The sequence below is a fragment of the Epinephelus fuscoguttatus genome, linkage group LG4 (genome assembly GCF_011397635.1).
Source record: "Epinephelus fuscoguttatus linkage group LG4, E.fuscoguttatus.final_Chr_v1".
NCBI lineage: Eukaryota > Metazoa > Chordata > Actinopteri > Perciformes > Serranidae > Epinephelus > Epinephelus fuscoguttatus.
The window spans coordinates 17,000,620-17,018,832 of NC_064755.1; the positions used below are offsets into that span (position 1 = coordinate 17,000,620).

Below are 18,213 nucleotides of genomic sequence, written 5' to 3' on the forward strand. Positions count from 1 at the left end.
AGAGTAAATCACGTTCATTCTGTCTATTTATAAGTAGGTTCCATCGATTTCACACCGTATTAGTTCTTCTTGTTTTATGGCGGCATCTTTGCAGACCATTTGCACACGGCACTAAACCTGCCCTGAGAGTGGGAGGGGGGCGCCTCTAATTTGTGGTCAGGTGGGATTCATTATTCAATAAAACTATGAAACATTCTCGTATTTTTTTCTCTTAACAGAAACTATAAGAGATATTCAGGAGAAATGAGGCCCAGTGTGTTTATTTAAACATTTAAATTCGGAAACGAAACTCACCAAGACAGTCTTCATGCGAGATTTGAGCAGTTCGCGAGATTTTAAGTTATCAGAGGAGACGACGGCAGTGAGTGTACATCAATACTGTCTGTGCATTGAGGAAGAGTGTCATTTCTCTGCTGGTGTTTGCGTTTATTAGGGAGCTTCTTCCACGATGGACCCGTCAGAGACGACCAGAAAACGTTTAGAAGACTTTACTGGGTATGTGTTTCACCACACTGATGAATAATGAACTTTTTTTTTTCTTAAAGTAGTTAAGACATATTTAAAAGTTCACTCTTCAGTCACATATATTTGTGGAGTATGTTCACATTCACCTTAGATTTTTGGAGAGTTTTCTACTTTTAAAAGAAAGCATAGTAAGAGATGAAGTCACTCCCATATAGCCCCTTTTGGTTTCACAGAAAACGAAAGTCAAAGGGTGCTATGAAGAAGATGGCAGAGAGCTGGAAAGAAGCAGAGCCTTTATCCTGCTCCATATGCTTGGACATACTGAGAAGCCCTGTGACTCTTCATTGTGGCCACAGCTACTGTAAGGACTGTATAAATGGTTACTGGGACCAGGAGGACCACCGTGGTGTTTACAGCTGTCCCCAGTGTAGACACACTTTCATCCCCAGACCTGTGTTGAACAAGAACACGGTGCTGGCTGATTTGGCAGGGAAAATGTCAGAGGCAGAAGCACCCACCCCTCCTGAGAAGGAAGTAGTGGGCCCGGGGGATGTGGAGTGTGATTTCTGCACTGTGAAGAAGCTGAAAGCTGTCAAGTCTTGCCTGGTGTGTCTGGCTTCTTACTGTGCCACTCACCTGCAGCCGCACTACGAGTCTGCTGCTTTCAAAAGGCACAAGTTAGTGGAGGTGTCTGCCTCCATCCAAGAGAAGATCTGCTACAAGCATGACAAGCTGCTGGAAGTCTACTGTCGCAGTGATGGCCAGTGCATTTGTCTGCTCTGTGTGATGGATGAACACAAAGGTCATGACACTGTTTCAGCTGCAGCAGAGAGGAAAGAGAAACAAGTAAGAATAATTGTTTTAGGCCACACTGGTGCTACTACAGTTGTCAGGGTTATATAGCTGGGAAAATGTATGTTAATGTACGTGGCTGTTATGTGTAACACTGTTGCTTTACACCGCACAATATAATTTTGATTTTCAGAAACAATTTGGAAAGAAAAAACAAAGATACCAGCAGGGAATACAGGAGAAAGAGAAGCAGCTGCGACAGCTGAGACAGAACATGAAAGCACTGCAGGTGGGTTGTCTTGCACTAAATGCATGCAGTGTGTCCGGTATCCTTTTCCTTTAAGGTCACTGACATTATTCATATTTTTTGTCTGTACCATCAGTGTTCTGGAGATGCAGCGGTAGATCAAAATGAGAAAGCCTTCACTGAAATTGTCCAGATGGCGGAAAAAAGACGATGTGCCATGAAAGAGCTGATCGGAGTTCAGGTGAAGGCTGCAATGAGCCGAGCTGAAGCATTTGTGGACCGGCTGGAGAAGGACATCTCTGAACTGAGGAAGGGAGAAGATGAAGTGAAGCAGCTGTCACTCACTGAGGACCACATCCATTTCCTGCAGGTACACAGACAGTCCAACTGCAGTTTTTGGCACTTCTGTACTGGCTTCATTTTTTAGCCCCGGAGTTTGCTGCTTGGACAAACTGTGCAATACATAGTTAGAGTTTCGCACACATCCCCTTAAACCCTTTATCCATTGTCACTCTTGGCCACACTGAGTAAAGCCATGCCATGCCGCTTTGCATTTCCATTGCCAGTTTAGACATGTCGTGCCACGGCAAGCCACGCTGTAGATGGACCTTCTCTGGAGTAGGTCCAAAAGCTGGCCGGCTGCCCTCAGGCGGGTAGTGGTGACTGCATGCAACCCCTGATGACCGCCCCCCACCCAAACAAGCATGTGTTACGAGACTCTCCTCACCTCTGTCTGCAGGAAACCAGAGAGAAAAGCGCTTCTAACTGAATTTATGTGGTCTGGGGTTTAGTTTCTCTCCTGCGTCCTGTTTTTACTTTCAATATCTGCTTTATTTAAGTTTATACATACCAAAATAACATGGACCTTTCATTGCACAAAATCTATAGGAATTGAAAAGTGTTATTACTGACTTAGCAGAACTTTGTTGGAGGATTTTCTTCAATAAGGACAAGTGTAATAATACAGCAGGAAGGAGAGTGAAAGCAGAAACAGCCACAGTGAAATGTTGATGAAGAGCTGCAGACAACAGGCTCTTACTGCACCTCTGCAAACACCTCCAACAGGTAAACTTTTTTTACCTGCCCTGCTGTGGAAAAACACACATCACATAAACTTCATCACTTAAGACAAGACTTCATTAGTTAATGACACACCTTCAAAAAGGTAGTTCTGTTGTAATGGAAATGCAAATCCCTGCTGGGCTGGGCTGACGGCCCAAACCAAGCCAGCCCATGACTGTTGAAAAGGGGCATAAGGCTGCCAAGCAAAACCCCTGTTTCCAGGATAATTGAAATGCTCATAAACTTTATCTTTACCTGCTCCAATTTTCATGCGAGTGCCCGATCAGTGGAGCATTTATGCATCTTTCAACAAAAATGAGAGGGAAGCGAGATGGCCCACTCCTCTGCTACTTCCATCATCAGCTCCGGCAGTAGCTCAGTCCATAGAAGCCGCCCCCCCCTCCCCCAATAGGGACTTGGGTTGGGAACCGGAGGGCCGCCTGTTCGAGTCCCCGTCCCCAAAATATGGAGCGTGGACTGGTAGCTGGAGAGGTGCCAGTTCACCTCATGGGCACTACCGAGGTGCCCTTGAGCAAGACACTGAGTCCCCCAACCGCTCGGGGCACCTGACCAAAGGGCAGCCCCCTCACTCTGACATCTCTCCACTTTGTGCATGTATAGGTCCTGTTTGTGCATGTTTGTGTAATTGACAAGAGTGAAAACATTGAATTTCCCCTCAGGGATTAATAAACTTAAACTTATTCTTTTTTACCACCTGGCTGATGTGGCAAATGAGTAGCTAGATTTACTAGTCCACTGTGGCATTTTACTTGCCCCAGGTAATTGGGCAATCCTTATTTTTTAGCCCTGGATATTCAGTAAGTAAGGCTATAAAACTTACATTGTGTTTCTCTTTTACGTGTTTCTAGCGCTGCCAGTCCATCTTCGACGGTCCAGAACCTGACATGTCCTCTGATTTGAACATCCACCTACACACACCTTTTGACTTTGTGACAAAGGCTATTTCTAATGCGAGAGACGAAATGGAAAACATGTCCAAAGCGATTGCAGAGATATCTGAGACAAGTAAGAAAACACCAAATAATTTATGTTTCCTGGCTGGAGTTATGCAACATTGACAACATTGACCAAAATGTTCTCATCATGTTTTCTGTTTTAGTTCAAGCTGATTCTGATCCTAAGACAAGACAGGAGTTCTCCCTTTGTGAGTCATTTATATTTTCCAAGTGCTGTCCTTTCAGTGTATGTCACGCCTGCCACTGAATTATTATAACTTCTACATTTCAGATTCCTGCCACCTCAGTTTGGATCCCAACACAGTATTTGAAAACCTTTTGCTCTCTGAGGGAAACAGCAAAGTAACCTGGATAAAGAAAGCCCAGAAGTATCCATACCACCCAGAGAGATTCACCAAATATGACCAAGTGTTGTGCTCCGAAGGTTTATCTGGAGTTTGCTACTGGGAGGTTGAGTGGCGGGGGTCCAGGGTTGAGGTCGCTGTGTGCTACAAAGGGGCAGAGCTGGATGAAAGTGGCTTTGGATACACAGTTCAGTCCTGGTGCATTTCCCTTTCAAATACTGGTTGCACCTTTTGGCACGGTGGAAGCCCAACCAAAATATCCAACCATTGCTCCTCTACCATAGGAGTGTATCTGAACCATAAGGTAGGGAGCCTGTCCTTCTACAGCGTGTCTGAATCTGGCGAAATGATGCTCCTTCACAGAGTTTACACCACATTCTCCCAGCCTCTGTACCCTGGGTTCATGGTCTCCAAAGGGGCCTCAGTCAGGATAATGTCACCAAAGTAAAAGGCATTCACTGTCAAGGTCTCTTGAGTGAAGCATCAGTATTACAGTATGGTCATTCCCTCCAGTCAAGTGTTGCCTTTTTTTTTTTTTGTTGCTTATTGTTTGATTATAATCTTTAAAATGTTACATTTGCAAGCAAAATGCTAAAGGTAAAAAGGTGAGGTTTCTGTGTGTATCTTACATGTTTCTCATCTTGTAATTACTCAATTTAAACTGTAAATTCAACAAGTTATTACTTTTGATTGTTAGTAAATAGATTAACTAGATATACAAATGTTCATAACAGAAGCCTTGCTATGTGTTTATTATGTTAAGACAATCTTTAAACATTCAGTGTTAAGTAAATAGTTTTACCCAGTTACCAGAAAAAAAGGTTGGCATTGTATGTTTCTGCAAACCATGGATTACATTTGCACATGATTGCAATCCCTGCTGGAAAGGCAGTACTGTACCTGTAAAAAAAAAACTGGTTTTCATGCCACTATTCTACAAACACCCATATCTGGCGCCTAAAAAGCTGCTGGAAACACAGCCCAGGACTTGCAAAATCACAACTGGTTTTGTTTGTTGGTCTTGAACACTGGTCTGCAGCTTGACAGGGGTCTTGAAGAGGTTAATTGGGACTTAAAGTACTTGTGTGTCAGTTCTGTGTAGAGTGTATGGGATTTATACTTCTGCGTTGAATCAAGATTGTATCTACGGCATAGGCTCTGTGTCGACGTAGAGCCTACGCCGTACACTACACCTCCCCAGATATGTAACCACACATGTAACCACACCATTTCCCTCAGTGGAAACAAAGCTTTTGTTTGATTTAATTTCACAGATAAGAAACAATTAGTTGTGAAGACAGAAAGGCCTCCACAAAATAGCATTTTAAATCTTGTGTGTGATTTATCCTGGCTTCATATGAGTAGAGGAAATCTCTGCTACTTGCTAGGCTAATTTATACAATGTTAAATGCTACAGGCTTATGCTAATAATATTAGCATGTTGTATTTGTTTGAAAAACATGTTTAACATAAGACAGTTTTGTCGGGGGACCTTGTGAGCTGTAATGGAACCAAATTTTGATACATTACATTTGTTAAATGTTGCTGTCGTTCCTGACTTCATATGAGTAGAGGTCTGCTAGCCACGAGGCTAAATTATACGATGTAAAATGCCATGAACTGCCATCCGCCATCTCCTCAGCCTCCTGATGACAAAGTCAGCTGATTTAATACACCACTTTAGAAATGTTGATATGATACATATGAAACCTACAAATGTAACATAATCATGGTTTGCAGAAATGTAAAATGTCAACATAATCTTCTGGCAGCTGGCCTGTTCATTCAAAGTAACTGAATAATGCAAATAATGGTATGAACATGGAGGTATTGCACAGTAAATCAGCATGCAAAAGTAAGCTGTGATTGCTTGTTTGCTTCATAATTTTATACTCTGGAAATGTCCTGGTGTATAGTTTAATAAGGATAAATTATATGTTTTGTCAATCCAAGTACTTAAGGCAGCATTAGTATGGGCCCATGTGAGGCACACTAGTTGTGCTTCTAGCAAATAAGTACATTTATTAGGAAGTTATAGAGATTTAAAGTAGATACAGACATTTCATGTGATCTGTTATTTTTCTTATTTTGATGTTAAAAAAAAAAAAAATCAAAAGAAAAAAAAAACAGATTCATCTTGGTGTCTCCATATCTGTTGGTTAGTCAGGGTGCATCAGCGTGCTGTGCTGTCTACCACATTTTCTGTGTTGCTGCTACGACCTGATGGCACCAAATAAATACATTTTCACATCCTACACACTGGGGGTTAACTAACATTTGTAAATGTAATCCTTTAATCAGGTCATGTGCTGACATGACATGAAATGTGCCTAAAGTTGCAGTAACACATTTACACAGTCAATGTGTTAGCTACTGTCACAGTTAGCTCTTTACACATCCAGCAGACAAGGACCAACATTAGCATTTATTTATGTTTCCAGCCACCTTATGAGTTCAAGTCCAATATTCACTTTACTTTTAGCACTATCTTGTCTCCACCAACTGCTGAAGCCGAACTTTCTTCAGAACTTTGTGATAAACTCTCTTTTTTAATGTGTGTTTAAAAATAACTACAGATTACAAGGCTACTTTGACACAAGCAGAGTTTGAAACCACATGGAGCTAATGTTTGACTCTCTGATAGTGCGGTCATGCACTTTGCTCTGCACTAACACACACACAGACCAGTCAGCACAGGCAACATCTGTGTCACTGAGAGCAAGCTGCCAACAAGCCACTCCTCCGTCAGGGAAAATGAAACTAACTCCGTCAGTCTGAGCAGAGGAAAATGGCCTATAGTCAGGAATTGTTCGACTGCTCCATTTGTTTACAGCTACTGGAGGATCCAGTGACGACGGCCTGTGGACACAGTTACTGTATGAACTGCATCTATGGCTTCTGGGATGTACATAATAACAGAGGAAGGAGTTACAGCTGCCCTCAGTGCAGGCAGACCTTCAAGGCGAGGCCTGTCCTGAAGAGGAACACACTTCTGGCTGAGCTGTTGGAGGCACACAAAGGGACAAAAAATCAAAATGCTGCTGCTGCTGCTGCTGCTGAGGATGACACCTTTGCTGCACCTGGTGATGTGCAATGTGATGCTTGCACAGAAAGAAAAAGAAAAGCTTCCATGTTCTGTCTCGTGTGTTTGGCTTCGTACTGTGAGATCCATCTGAAGCCTCACTTTGAGGTGCCACCGCTAAAAAAACACAGTCTGATTAAAGCCTCTGCAAGAGTCAAAGAAAGCATCTGTGTTAGTCATGACAAACTTCTGGAGATCTACTGCCGCACGGATCAACAGTTCATATGCCTGCTGTGTGTGATGGATGAACACAGAGGCCATGATACGGTGGCAGTGGCAGCAGAAAAGTGTGATATGCAGGTTTGTAAGTTCAGCCCCATGCTAAAGTTATTTGTTGACTGTCCTTTTAATGTCACTGAGGCTCTGTAAAGCAGCTGGATTTGTGTTTTAACAGAAACAACTGGAGCGGACTAAACAGGAAATTGCAGACAGAGTGCTGAATTCAGAGAGGAAAATGGCACAGCTGAGGGGGGCTGCAAACTTTATAAGAGTGAGTGCACACATAAGTACTACTTCTATTATTTCTCCATTATTCATCAATACATTTCTATATTTTCAAAATGTTGCTAATCATAGTCCCTCGATTGCTGTCAACAGACGGAGAAAAGAGAAAAGGGTGTGGTTTGAACTGTGTTGGGCAACAGTTTTTTCCTGCAGGGGAATCATCTCTCTTTGCATATGTGTTCAACAGAGTGTAAAACAATACCAAAAACATTGAGCCTCAAACACTGGAAAGAATGCTGAAGATGAAATGAAGAAAACCAGGACTGATGCAGACTGTTGCCTATCTATAGGGACAACAGCAAGAGGAACGTTAATGGGTGGAGTGGCCAGTGATTCCAAACATTTTTGGCTTGTGACCTCTTAAAGCACGAGTTCTTACCAAGAGTTTGGTCAGATGACATAACAACATGTCTTTCTGGTAAATGTGAAGATAGGCCTACAGCCAGTGGCTGGATAGCAATAGTGTAAAACTGGGAACAGAGTGAAGCATCTAGCCTGGCTCTCTCCAAAGGTAAACAAATCTGTAAAAGTTAGCCACTAGATGTAACTGTGAGGTTACTAGGCAACCAGTGTAGGCACTAAGCTAATGCTGTGTTCACACTACGAGCAGCACATCAACAGACTACCCGTCATTTTTAATGGAAGCTGATGACATGGAGCCACAAACTGACGCCTGACACTTGTCGCTGCGACAGGCGTGACACGCTACAAATCAAAATGTAGCTGACCTCAACTTTTTTAAAGTGTCAACCAATAATGTTTTTGTGTCTAGCTGTGGTACTGTGTTATTCACATATAGCCTACCTAGATACTGGCTGCCAAGAGGGCACCTATTCATTCCAGTGGAGCTGCATACGCCAAAAAAAGTTTGTAGCTTCCAGGCTTACTTCTGTGGCATGTGGCCCACTGAATTTGTACCGTGGTGTTGCTCCTGCTGGACTTGCCCGTGAGTTTCCACTCAGCTCGATTTAACTGTGATGACAACCCAGATTTTTATAATGCTTTTCCCCAACTCGAGGAACGTTTTACAAATATAAAACCTCCTTTGATCAAAAATTGATAATAGAGACATAATTGACCCTGTTGGCATTTCAGGGTTCCTGTCAACAGTTTACATAGGGTGACCATATTTTGATTTCCAAAAACATTCGGCACATTTGGCCGGCCACGACATAGCCTAATTAAATGATACTCTCAGCTTACTCAAAGATGCCTTATCATTTTACTATATTTAAAATTTATATGTATGGATAGAAAATTCAGTTATATTACAAAATAATATCTCTCAAAGACAGAAATTCAGATAGGCCCCAATAGGGACACATACACACACTAGAGTGTGGCAATCCGAGCCCGACGGTACCCGACAGGTCGGGCCGGGTTTGGTCAAAAACGTAGCTATAAATTGTATTCGGGCTCGGGTCGGATTCAGTCAGCTTTCAGTGAAAATGTAGTGTAAAAATAAATAAAATCCTATTGTCTGTCCTGTTTATTGCTTGGGCACTGTTATTTACGTGACAACACCTGAACATAACACACACAGACACACACTGGCTGTTTGTTTCTACCTCTCCCCACGCTGAAAGTCTCGGACCTCCAGCCGCCCGCCTCCGCCTTGATTAAACGCTGAAAATAAAATAAAAGAGGGAGACAGGTTTTTCCTATTTTATCTTATTTTGTTTTATTTCTCCCTCTTCCTTCACTGGAAGCGTCGGACCTCCCGCTCCCTTCTCAAACACGGAGGTCTCCCTCTCTGCTGAGCACGCCCGGCCTGTTAAATAGCCTGTAACCGTAACAACTGTGACACAAACTCAGTGCTTTGGTCATTAAATAATGTCGGGCTCGGTTCGGGTTCGGACAGAAATATGCGGCCTGTGCCGCACTCTAACACACACACACACACGGAAAACCGGACATTATCATCAGTTTATTAAACCCGCCCAGACGCCCCGGACGGGACATGAAAAGTGGACATGTCCGGGCAAAAGAGGACGTTTGGTCAGCCTAGTTTACAGACGTCTCTTTTACAATGGTGGCCTATGGGAAAAATGCTTTTTGGGCTGCAGGGGATTTTTTCATTGCAATACTGCAAGTGGCCACTTGGGAAAATCGGCTGCAAGAGTGAGTTGTTTTCCTCGAGGCCTGAGTCCGATACTTGTCACTGCAGAAGAAAGTGACACGCTACAAATAAAAGTTGAGCTGGCCTCAACTTTTTTAGCATCCAATGATGCCGTGAAGCGTTAACTAATTGTGTTCTTATTTCTACTTGTGTTGTTTAGCAAAGTCAGCCGATGCTTTGCTAGCTTTCTGTGCATTGTGGTGCACACGGGGTGCTATGGAATGGCAAAATGTGATGTTAAAATGGGGCTCAGACCTTGATCAAAACCATAGATATTTCTTTGACCAGATACAACCTTAAGATGACATTTAAGTCATGGTGCTTAATGGCAAGTAGGAGACACACATGCCGATGTAACTCTGTTATTGGGTGTTTCAGCATTTGAGTTGAACAGTGTGACCAGCTACACTATTGGTGACACGTCGATGATGTAGCTGGTAACGCTGTAGTGTTGTGTGAACACAGCATGCTAAGCTAAGCTAAGCGTCTCTTGCATCTTCATATTTACTATTCAGACATGGAAGTAGTATCAATCTGCTCACCCAACTCCAGGAAAGAAAACAACTGAGCTATTTGCTTCTTCCAGTTACATGTGTGTTAATTTGTCTTCATGTTTATAGGTCTGAGGAAAATTAGCTCTGTTTAAAAAGTGTTTAAAAATCAATATAGTGAACAATAAATTTATTTCCCCTGATTTCCTAGCCTGTTTATCAACTTGCAACACTTAAGATGTATCTTGTGACCCCTTGGAAGGGTCCAGAACCCCAGGTTGAGAACCACTGACCTACACAACTATCACAGACCCCGTAACCCCCCAAAACATCCAGTTACTTTTCATATGTTGCAGGGTAATTGAAGGAAGTGTAAAGTAGCCACAGGACTATGGTTTTATGCTGTAACACAGAGTGTCACCAGTCATAACAGGAAACTGATGCATGTTTCCTACAAGGATGCTGCATGGGAGGCGTGTGATGAAGCTGAGCGACTGTGTGTGGAACGCATCCTTCTTTTCGTCCGCTCTGTGGAGAGGAAGTGTTCTGAGATGAGAGAGAAGGTCGGAGAGGCAGAGAAAGCTGGAGTGGACTGGACCAACAATCATCTCAGGCAGCTGGAGCGTGAAGTGTTAGCGCTAAGGAGGAGAGAGGAGACACTCGACCAGCTTGCTCTAACAGAGGACCCCGTTCAGTTTCTGCAGGTGATGACATGTAGAGTCTTTGGACGTATATACCATTTTGTATCTAATTTAAAGAAAATGATCATAAGTCATAAAATGTGTCTGTTTGCCTTGTGCAGGGTTTCCAGGCCCTGGGTGACCTCCCTGTGTTCACAGACTCACAGGATGGACTTGACATGCTGTCAGACTTTGTCACTGCACAGACAGATAACCTGAAGAAAATGTGTGACAAAGAAAAGAAAGAATTGTTCAGTCATTGTGAAGATAATCTGTGTAAGTGTGACCACTTTGGAGTTTGTCTGAGTATTTCCTGTTTTTGTATCAACACAATGATCAGAGGTTTTTTTTCTTTTCAACACAGTGTCAAAAATGCCACAGTTGCGTGAGGAAATACCATCGAGGAGATACCTTTTGACCAAATGTAACAGTAAGCATGATGGTAATTCATTCCAGCACCAACATACATGAAAGCTTCAGAAGGTAAACAAATGTTTCATATTTCCCTGCAGACTCCACAGTGGAGGTGGATCCCAACACAGTAGCTGCATGTCTCTGCTTGTCTGACAAAAACAGAGAGATATCATGGGGTGAGAGGGACCAGGCTCATCCTGATCACCCCGACAGATTCACCTTCCTTCACCAGGCTCTGTGCAAAAATAGCCTCATGGGCATCCACTACTGGGAGGTGGAGTGGGATGGTGGCATTGTGGATTTGGCCGTGTCGTACAAAGGCATTAAAAGAAAGGGGTCAGGGAAAGATTGCTGTTTTGGCCACAATGATCTTTCCTGGAAATTAACCTGCACTTCGTCCGGCTGCACGTTTTGGCACAATAATCTCCACAAAGGCCAAATTCCCCCGGTTCTCTCCCACAGAGTGGGCATACATCTGGATTACGAAGCAGGAACACTGGCCTTCTACAGTGTGTCTGACACATTGACACAGCTGCACCAGGTCAGGACCACCTTCACTGAACCGCTCTATCCTGGGTTCTCTGTTGATTTGGGAGCAACACTGAAAATATGCAACGTGTAAACCAGTCGTAATACATGTTTGTGCAGGGCCACCTGCACATTTATTCAGGGATAGAAAAAAGCACAAGCGTAGAGATGATATTAACACATGCAAAACTTTACATAGTTGTGTGTGTCCGCATTAGAGTGCTGTTGGCGTTAGCCTCAGGTTACATAAAGGTACACTACTGTATACTGGGGTATTTACAAATCCCAAAGATATAACGATACTAGTCCATACCCATTGAGTGCACAGTTGCCCATGTACAGTTTCACATGGTGTGTGTTTGGGATACAGGTCATAGGAAATTGCAGATTAAATAGTCAACTGAACCCATTAAGAAGAATAATGTATTCAGACAGACAGAATTTTTTTAGAAAATGAAAGCTGTATTTTGTCTCCTGTCAGGGTTTGTTATGTTGCTATGTTGGGGGACCACGATGGAAATAAGTGATTTAGGGTTGTGTTGTAATCCTTGATGATTGTAACTAGTGCTGTACTCATTCTGTATTTTAAGTGATCAAACAAAGCAGACTGATCTTGCTTTAGTTTAATGGTTTTAAATAAAGGACCATGCTTTCCTAATGATTTGCAAATGTATCTCACTCATTCATTCACTCATACACAACCCATGCTCACAGGAATTAAATAACACTTCACAGCTACAATAAGGAGCATATATGCACAATTTCTGTCATTACATTGATTGTAAATACAACAAACATTATGTACATTCCATTTAATTTATTTGTACACTCAAGCCCACAGTTTCCCAGGTTACAGGTTTTAACATTAAAATGCAGCGCCAGCGCCACCAACAGAAGATATAATAATGAAAACAGTCATAAAATAGATTCAATGGAGGTGTTTGTGTAGGAGCGATCCACGGTGTCGTAGAACCTCAGACAGGCCTTGTAATGCAGCAGCTTCTCAGTCAGAGGGCTGATGGTCAGCGCTTTGCCCCGCACACTCAGGTCTATGTATCTGAATAACAGCAGTGAGAGTGACAGTGTTCATTATGCAAAAATAATAATGTCATTGTAGCCTATATTTTACCATGTAGATAATACTGTACCTGTAAGATACACTCCAAAACACGAGGGTATTTATAGCCATCAGTGTTGCCAGGAGAAAGAAGAATCTCTCCAGATTCCCATCATGCAATATGTTTGGGTAGAAGTTACCTGTAAAAGAGTGTCAGTGTAGTCACATTTGCATCTTATGCTAAAGATCATTTTGTATTTCAATCCAAGTCCACTGTCAGTATTATTTGTTATTGGAAGAAATCATGCAGTACAGTATGTGTACTCATTTTACCTCCAGAGATAAAGTACACCAGCTGAATGATGAAGGCTCCCAGAAAGCAGCCCCCTCCATAGGACAGAGTGAGGAAGTGCAGGGAGATGCCTCTGATGTGGCTCGGGGTCAGCTGGAAAGATATGAGGGAGCCTGCCAGACAGGAAGTGACAGCAGAAATACCTGATCATTTTCAATTGGCTTCATTGTCTGAGACATTGCTGTTGAGTTTTCCACTGTATGTCTTTGGTGCTTTGAACACCACAAACCGGGTGCCATGTAGTTTCATTATATTTGAGAAAAGGCAGCACTCTGCCACTCACACCAAAACAATCTAGACTAATAAACAGCACTACAGGTAAGAGGAATAATATGTGTTTTTGATATCGGGGTGAACTGTCCCTTTAACACTGTCACTCACATGCGGGCGTGACGAGAGCCTCTGCGAGACCAAGTAGGATGTACTGAGGAGCCAACTGGAAACACGGCATGGACGACACTTGCAGAACTTTTCCAGACAGTGTCTGCTCCACCAGGGGATACGCCTTCCTCTGCAGCTCAGACAAACCTGCGACCAGGACTGACAGAGTGGCACATGCATGGCCCAGAGCTGGAAGGGGAGGATGGACAGGGAGGGGTGATGTGAGAGGGGGCTGCAGAATAATTACGGGAGGAAAGAGGGAGGATAGGAGAGGCAGGGGAGCAAGAGAGACATTAGAGTTATGTGGGCATTAGTGAAGATGTGCATGTGCGCACACTGAGATACTCACTTATGACTTTTGCAGGTGCCAGAGGAGTTTTTTCCATGGAGAGGTAACAGGTGGTCACACACTCAATCAGCGGGGCTAAGAGCAGCAGAGGAAGGATACTGATCACATTCATGGCGCCGATGGGCAACAGGAGGGTGTTCAGGTGAAGGTTTGAGTTCATCGTCTGTATGTAGTAACCTGACGGGATCTGTTGGAAACATATTCTTAGCTGCATGTGATAAAACATGGACATGATCCTTTTTCATACTTCATGATGACGACCCTTTATATTCCCAGTGACCTGCCTGTGTGATGCAGGCTCTGTAAAGCAGCTGGAGGCCATAAAGAGGGAAGAGCTTGGCCAGGACTTTGACGTTCTCTACGTGTGTTTCACTGTAACGACCACCGTTGTTCTCCTTGGCCCGGTCCAGCCAAGATCCCACATCTCCGCTCAGGTGACGATAGTGGAGGCAGCACATCTTGATAGAGTTCAAGAAAACTCCCAGTGTGGTCAGTAATGATCCACCTGTGGGATGACAGACACATGAAGGGACAGAAGACTTATTGGTGCGATTCGTTACAAGTCAACATGCTGTGTCTACAGTATATTTACAAGTACTGTATACTGTAATAACTGAATAATTTCATGTCTCTTTTTGATGTACAGTATGTTACCTTTCTTGGGTTTATAGGTGAGTTTGTTCCGCATCATGTGTATGGCGATCAGAGCCAGCAGCACGGAGGTGAAGGGGATAAGGAAGCCCAGATTTTTGGCCACAGACTGCTGGATGTAGGCAATACCCAGAAACACGATAGTGGAATTCAGGTTGACCAACCAGTAGAACCTAAACATAAATAACACACAGATCACACTCAAGTTCATCCTGAGCATACTGATTGCAGATCCACCAAATTACATATGAGTAGACACATTAATTTTTAGCTGTGGGATATAAAGGGATATAGGGATAGAAATTTGGTCTGAGGTGGTAGTGGGCGGAGCCTTGAAGCTAGTGTGGGAATCCAGTCTATTGGTAGGCTACCAACTCTGTTGCACTAGCTTGTCGGGAAGGGAGTTAGATAATGCTGAAAAGTTAGGCTAAATTTTGGCGAGGGAAAAACTGCCATGGGCATTTTCACAGGGGTCCCTTGACCTCTCACCTCCAGATATCTAAATGAAAATGGGCTGTATGGGTACCCACGAGACCCATGCAGTTTTGTGCAAAAAAAAGAAGCCATGTCTCTGAGTACAAATGTTATTTTCGCCTATTCTAAAAATGGTGTATTTACATATTTCTGCGTACTGGGGTTCCTTAACAGTATTGGAATTGCATAAATTGGGTATGACCGGGATGCTGAGATTCATGTAACTTCAATGAGCCCAGTTTAATTCTTGTATGATAATGCTAGTCACCCTAGCAGCCAATGCTTTGTACTGAGGCCATTTTTGAAATGACATCACTGTATAAAATCACCTATTGTGGCCTCTAGGATAATCACAGCCCCATGAAACTTTACAACTACAAACTAGAGACCTTGGTCATTCAGAGGATGTATGGCTTTCATGGGTATATTGACAATAAATGGGTTTCTCAGCAGTTTCCAGAACAGACATGCTCACCATCAAATCGTCAAAAATGTAGTTCAAAAGTTCTTGATACCTAATCAAAGCATCATTTTTTATGGTGGTCCTCTAAGTCTAAGTGTCTTAATGTGATATTTTGGAGATGTTTTGCATTTTTATCAACTCTCATGTGGTCAAAAATGACTCAGTTTAGCATAAAAATCTGTGAAACAAATGGTATTATCCCAAAATTGCTGCAACAACTTAAAACTTATGAATGAGCATGTGAATGGCCATCACATATTTCTGTCATAATATTCTAAGCCCCTGAATAGTTACCTAAGCAAAACACAATGTGTATTTCATATCTGTGACTAAAAGAACTTGACACACAGTGCTCAGACACATTTGAAATGAATCTTTAGGTTTCCAGCTTTCAGATCATGTACACCACGTCTATGTGGCGCATATACTTTTGGCATGCTAATGATCTCCTGTTCCTCAGTTAAAAAAAAAAAAACAAGGAAAATCTGTCAGTGGTGGGTCTCAGAGGTTTAAGTCTAGACTAAAATATCTCGGCAACTATTATATATGAATTGCCATGACATTTTGTACAGGTGTTCATGGTCCCCAGAAGATAAACCACACCAACACTGGCGATCCTCTGACTTTACCTCTAGTGACACCATGAATGTTTGTTTTTTAGTAAAATATCTTTACAACTATGAACTGGATTCCAATGAGGTTTGGTACAAACATGTTTCCCTAACGATGAGCTGTAATAAAATGGGTAATTGCTAAGTTTTCATCTCACACCATCATTAGGTAACTTTAATTTCTGACATTACTGACAAATTAACTCCACCATCACCCAAGGCCCGCTTGTGAAGCATTCGAGTTCTTGTTTGTTCTTACGTGATGATGAAACTGATCATAGTAATAATTTCAATAGGTTGTTTGGAGTCTGATCATTGACTAAGTAAATGACTGTACTGAGATGGCAACACCACCCACCAGTTGAAGAAGGACAGGAGCTGGTGCTGATTGTAGCACTGCAGGCTGTAGGCTCCCATTGGACAGAGGATGGCCCGGATGCCTCCGATGCCCAGCGCAGCAGCCAGGAGGCCGGTGTAGAACAAGATCTGCTGATCTCGAGGCTCCAGCTGGTGCGTCATGTGATGAGTGTCAATGTAGAAATCTTCAAACGGAAATGCCACCACGGGCAGCATCGCTGTGCCTAGAAAGCACGATTACAGGTGATTTCAAACAAGAGTGTGACTTCACAGAAGCAGAACCATGACTCAGCAATTTACAGTAATAGAGTTACTAATGCTCCTAAAATGAGCTCACAGTGAAGGTTAAGATTCAACGTGTTAGATATATTTATGCATCTTTCTTGTTTATTTGACATATTAAGATGAATATTGTCTTTTAAATTGGCCGATTTGACTTTGCTCACATTACATTATATCTTATCTCACATTATAACAGAGATATACTGTCCATTCCCTCACATCAGACGAGATGTACAACCCTTTAACTGTGTCTTACCAAAGAAGTGAAGGAAAGCACACAGATAGAGCACCTTGGTCCTTCCCAAGCAGGTCTCTGCAAACCACCCAACCAGAACAGGGGTCAGGGTGCTGGCTCCTATAAAGCACAGGTTGACTGTCGCAGCCAGGTAGTTATCATAGCCCAGCTTCACGGTGCAGAACAGAATCATGTTGCAAACAATCCCAAAGAAAGTGAATCTCTCACACAGCTCCACCAGCAGCACACAGATGATAACTTGGAGCTTCTTGCGGGACTTCCTTGGGGTTCCAGTGTCTGGACGAGGGGTATGCGACAGTCGACGCAGTCGGCCTCTGCCCTCTGGCAGTCTCTGCAGGTCTCCTTCCACCATGCCACCTGGCCAGCTAGCTGGCTGCTGGTCTGCTAGGCTGGCTGGATACAGTACAGATCAGTACTGAACCACACAGAGCTCTGAATGAGATCTCCTTCCCTTCAAGGACAGGACCAGCAGAGGCCAAAGCTGGAATCCCTCACCCTGCTGTGACTCTGGAGACACGTAGGACTAGACACACCTACCTGCATTCTGCACGTGCTGGTGGCTGATCATCAGCCTGTGTCATGATCTTACTCAGAACTGTGGACACCTCACAGGGATCTGACACAGTATGTAAAATAACATCCAGGACGGGAGCGACGTGGAGAGCATCCCAGAAATATATATATAATTACCAACAAGACATGTGGCTGTTGTGTTTCTCATCAATGACTAAGAGCAATGGTGGAAAGTCACAAAGTACAATTATTCAAATACTACTTAATTACAGTTTTGAGGTACTTTTCAACTTTTAATTGTTTGTAATGAATAGAATAATCAATTAAATGATCATCTTCGACTCAAGGATCACATAACATTGCCTGAGCAAGGGGCTTTAGTTTTAAGAGACGTAAAACAAGTCAACAAATTAATTTAGTGCTGCAGCTGCAGTGTTTGTAATTACAAACACTCACAAAATGCCTCATCTCTCTGTGAAAGCAGCCCCTCAGTGTACGAGCTCATTTTGGAGCGCCTGCTGGTAATTAGACTGCCAATGTTAAGTGGGAGTGAGACAGCGTGCATGGGCAGGTTAACTGCCACTGCTGAACAGTAACTGCCTGTTATCACAGTGGGGAATAAACTCATTGTCTGGAGTGCAATCAAAAAGGAGAGCAAACAGATTTATTTTTGGTGTGACCAAAATATGTATCACCACAATAACACCAAACAAATACCTTTAAAGAATCTGCAAATTTAGGCCTATTGTAACACCCACATCT

General features: G+C 43.0%; 3 protein-coding genes across 5 annotated transcripts; 2 read left to right on the forward strand and 1 right to left on the reverse strand.

Moving 5' to 3' along the window:
* Positions 1 to 175: 175 nt before the first annotated feature.
* On the forward strand, positions 176 to 6,561 carry LOC125887479 (tripartite motif-containing protein 16-like). Of its 2 annotated transcripts, XM_049574330.1 has the most exons (8): positions 176 to 495; positions 699 to 1,311; positions 1,451 to 1,546; positions 1,641 to 1,874; positions 3,436 to 3,592; positions 3,687 to 3,731; positions 3,815 to 4,191; positions 6,464 to 6,561. In XM_049574330.1, exons 1-8 carry the CDS (start codon positions 449 to 451, stop codon positions 6,479 to 6,481), a joined length of 1,587 nt encoding a protein of 528 aa, XP_049430287.1. In that variant the 5' UTR covers positions 176 to 448; the 3' UTR covers positions 6,482 to 6,561. The 2 variants fall into 2 exon arrangements, with proteins under 2 accessions (XP_049430287.1, XP_049430286.1); XM_049574329.1 differs by lacking the exon at positions 6,464 to 6,561 and having other exon boundaries at positions 177 to 495; positions 3,815 to 4,345.
* Positions 6,562 to 6,665: 104 nt separating this feature from the next.
* On the forward strand, positions 6,666 to 12,354 carry LOC125887480 (E3 ubiquitin/ISG15 ligase TRIM25-like). Of its 2 annotated transcripts, none has more exons than XM_049574331.1 (6): positions 6,666 to 7,269; positions 7,364 to 7,459; positions 10,542 to 10,787; positions 10,886 to 11,039; positions 11,128 to 11,193; positions 11,276 to 12,354. In XM_049574331.1, the coding sequence occupies exons 1-6, from the start codon at positions 6,676 to 6,678 to the stop codon at positions 11,797 to 11,799; spliced, it is 1,680 nt and encodes a 559-aa protein (XP_049430288.1). In that variant the 5' UTR covers positions 6,666 to 6,675; the 3' UTR covers positions 11,800 to 12,354. The 2 variants fall into 2 exon arrangements, with proteins under 2 accessions (XP_049430288.1, XP_049430289.1); XM_049574332.1 differs by having other exon boundaries at positions 11,128 to 11,187.
* Positions 12,355 to 12,620: 266 nt separating this feature from the next.
* Positions 12,621 to 17,290, reverse strand: slc15a5 (solute carrier family 15 member 5). Its single transcript, XM_049574627.1, has 9 exons — positions 16,939 to 17,290; positions 16,402 to 16,624; positions 14,499 to 14,668; positions 14,129 to 14,349; positions 13,845 to 14,031; positions 13,496 to 13,684; positions 13,096 to 13,227; positions 12,854 to 12,962; positions 12,621 to 12,762 (listed from the first exon to the last, which is right to left on the reverse strand). Exons 1-9 carry the CDS (start codon positions 17,288 to 17,290, stop codon positions 12,621 to 12,623), a joined length of 1,725 nt encoding a protein of 574 aa, XP_049430584.1.
* Positions 17,291 to 18,213: the final 923 nt, after the last annotated feature.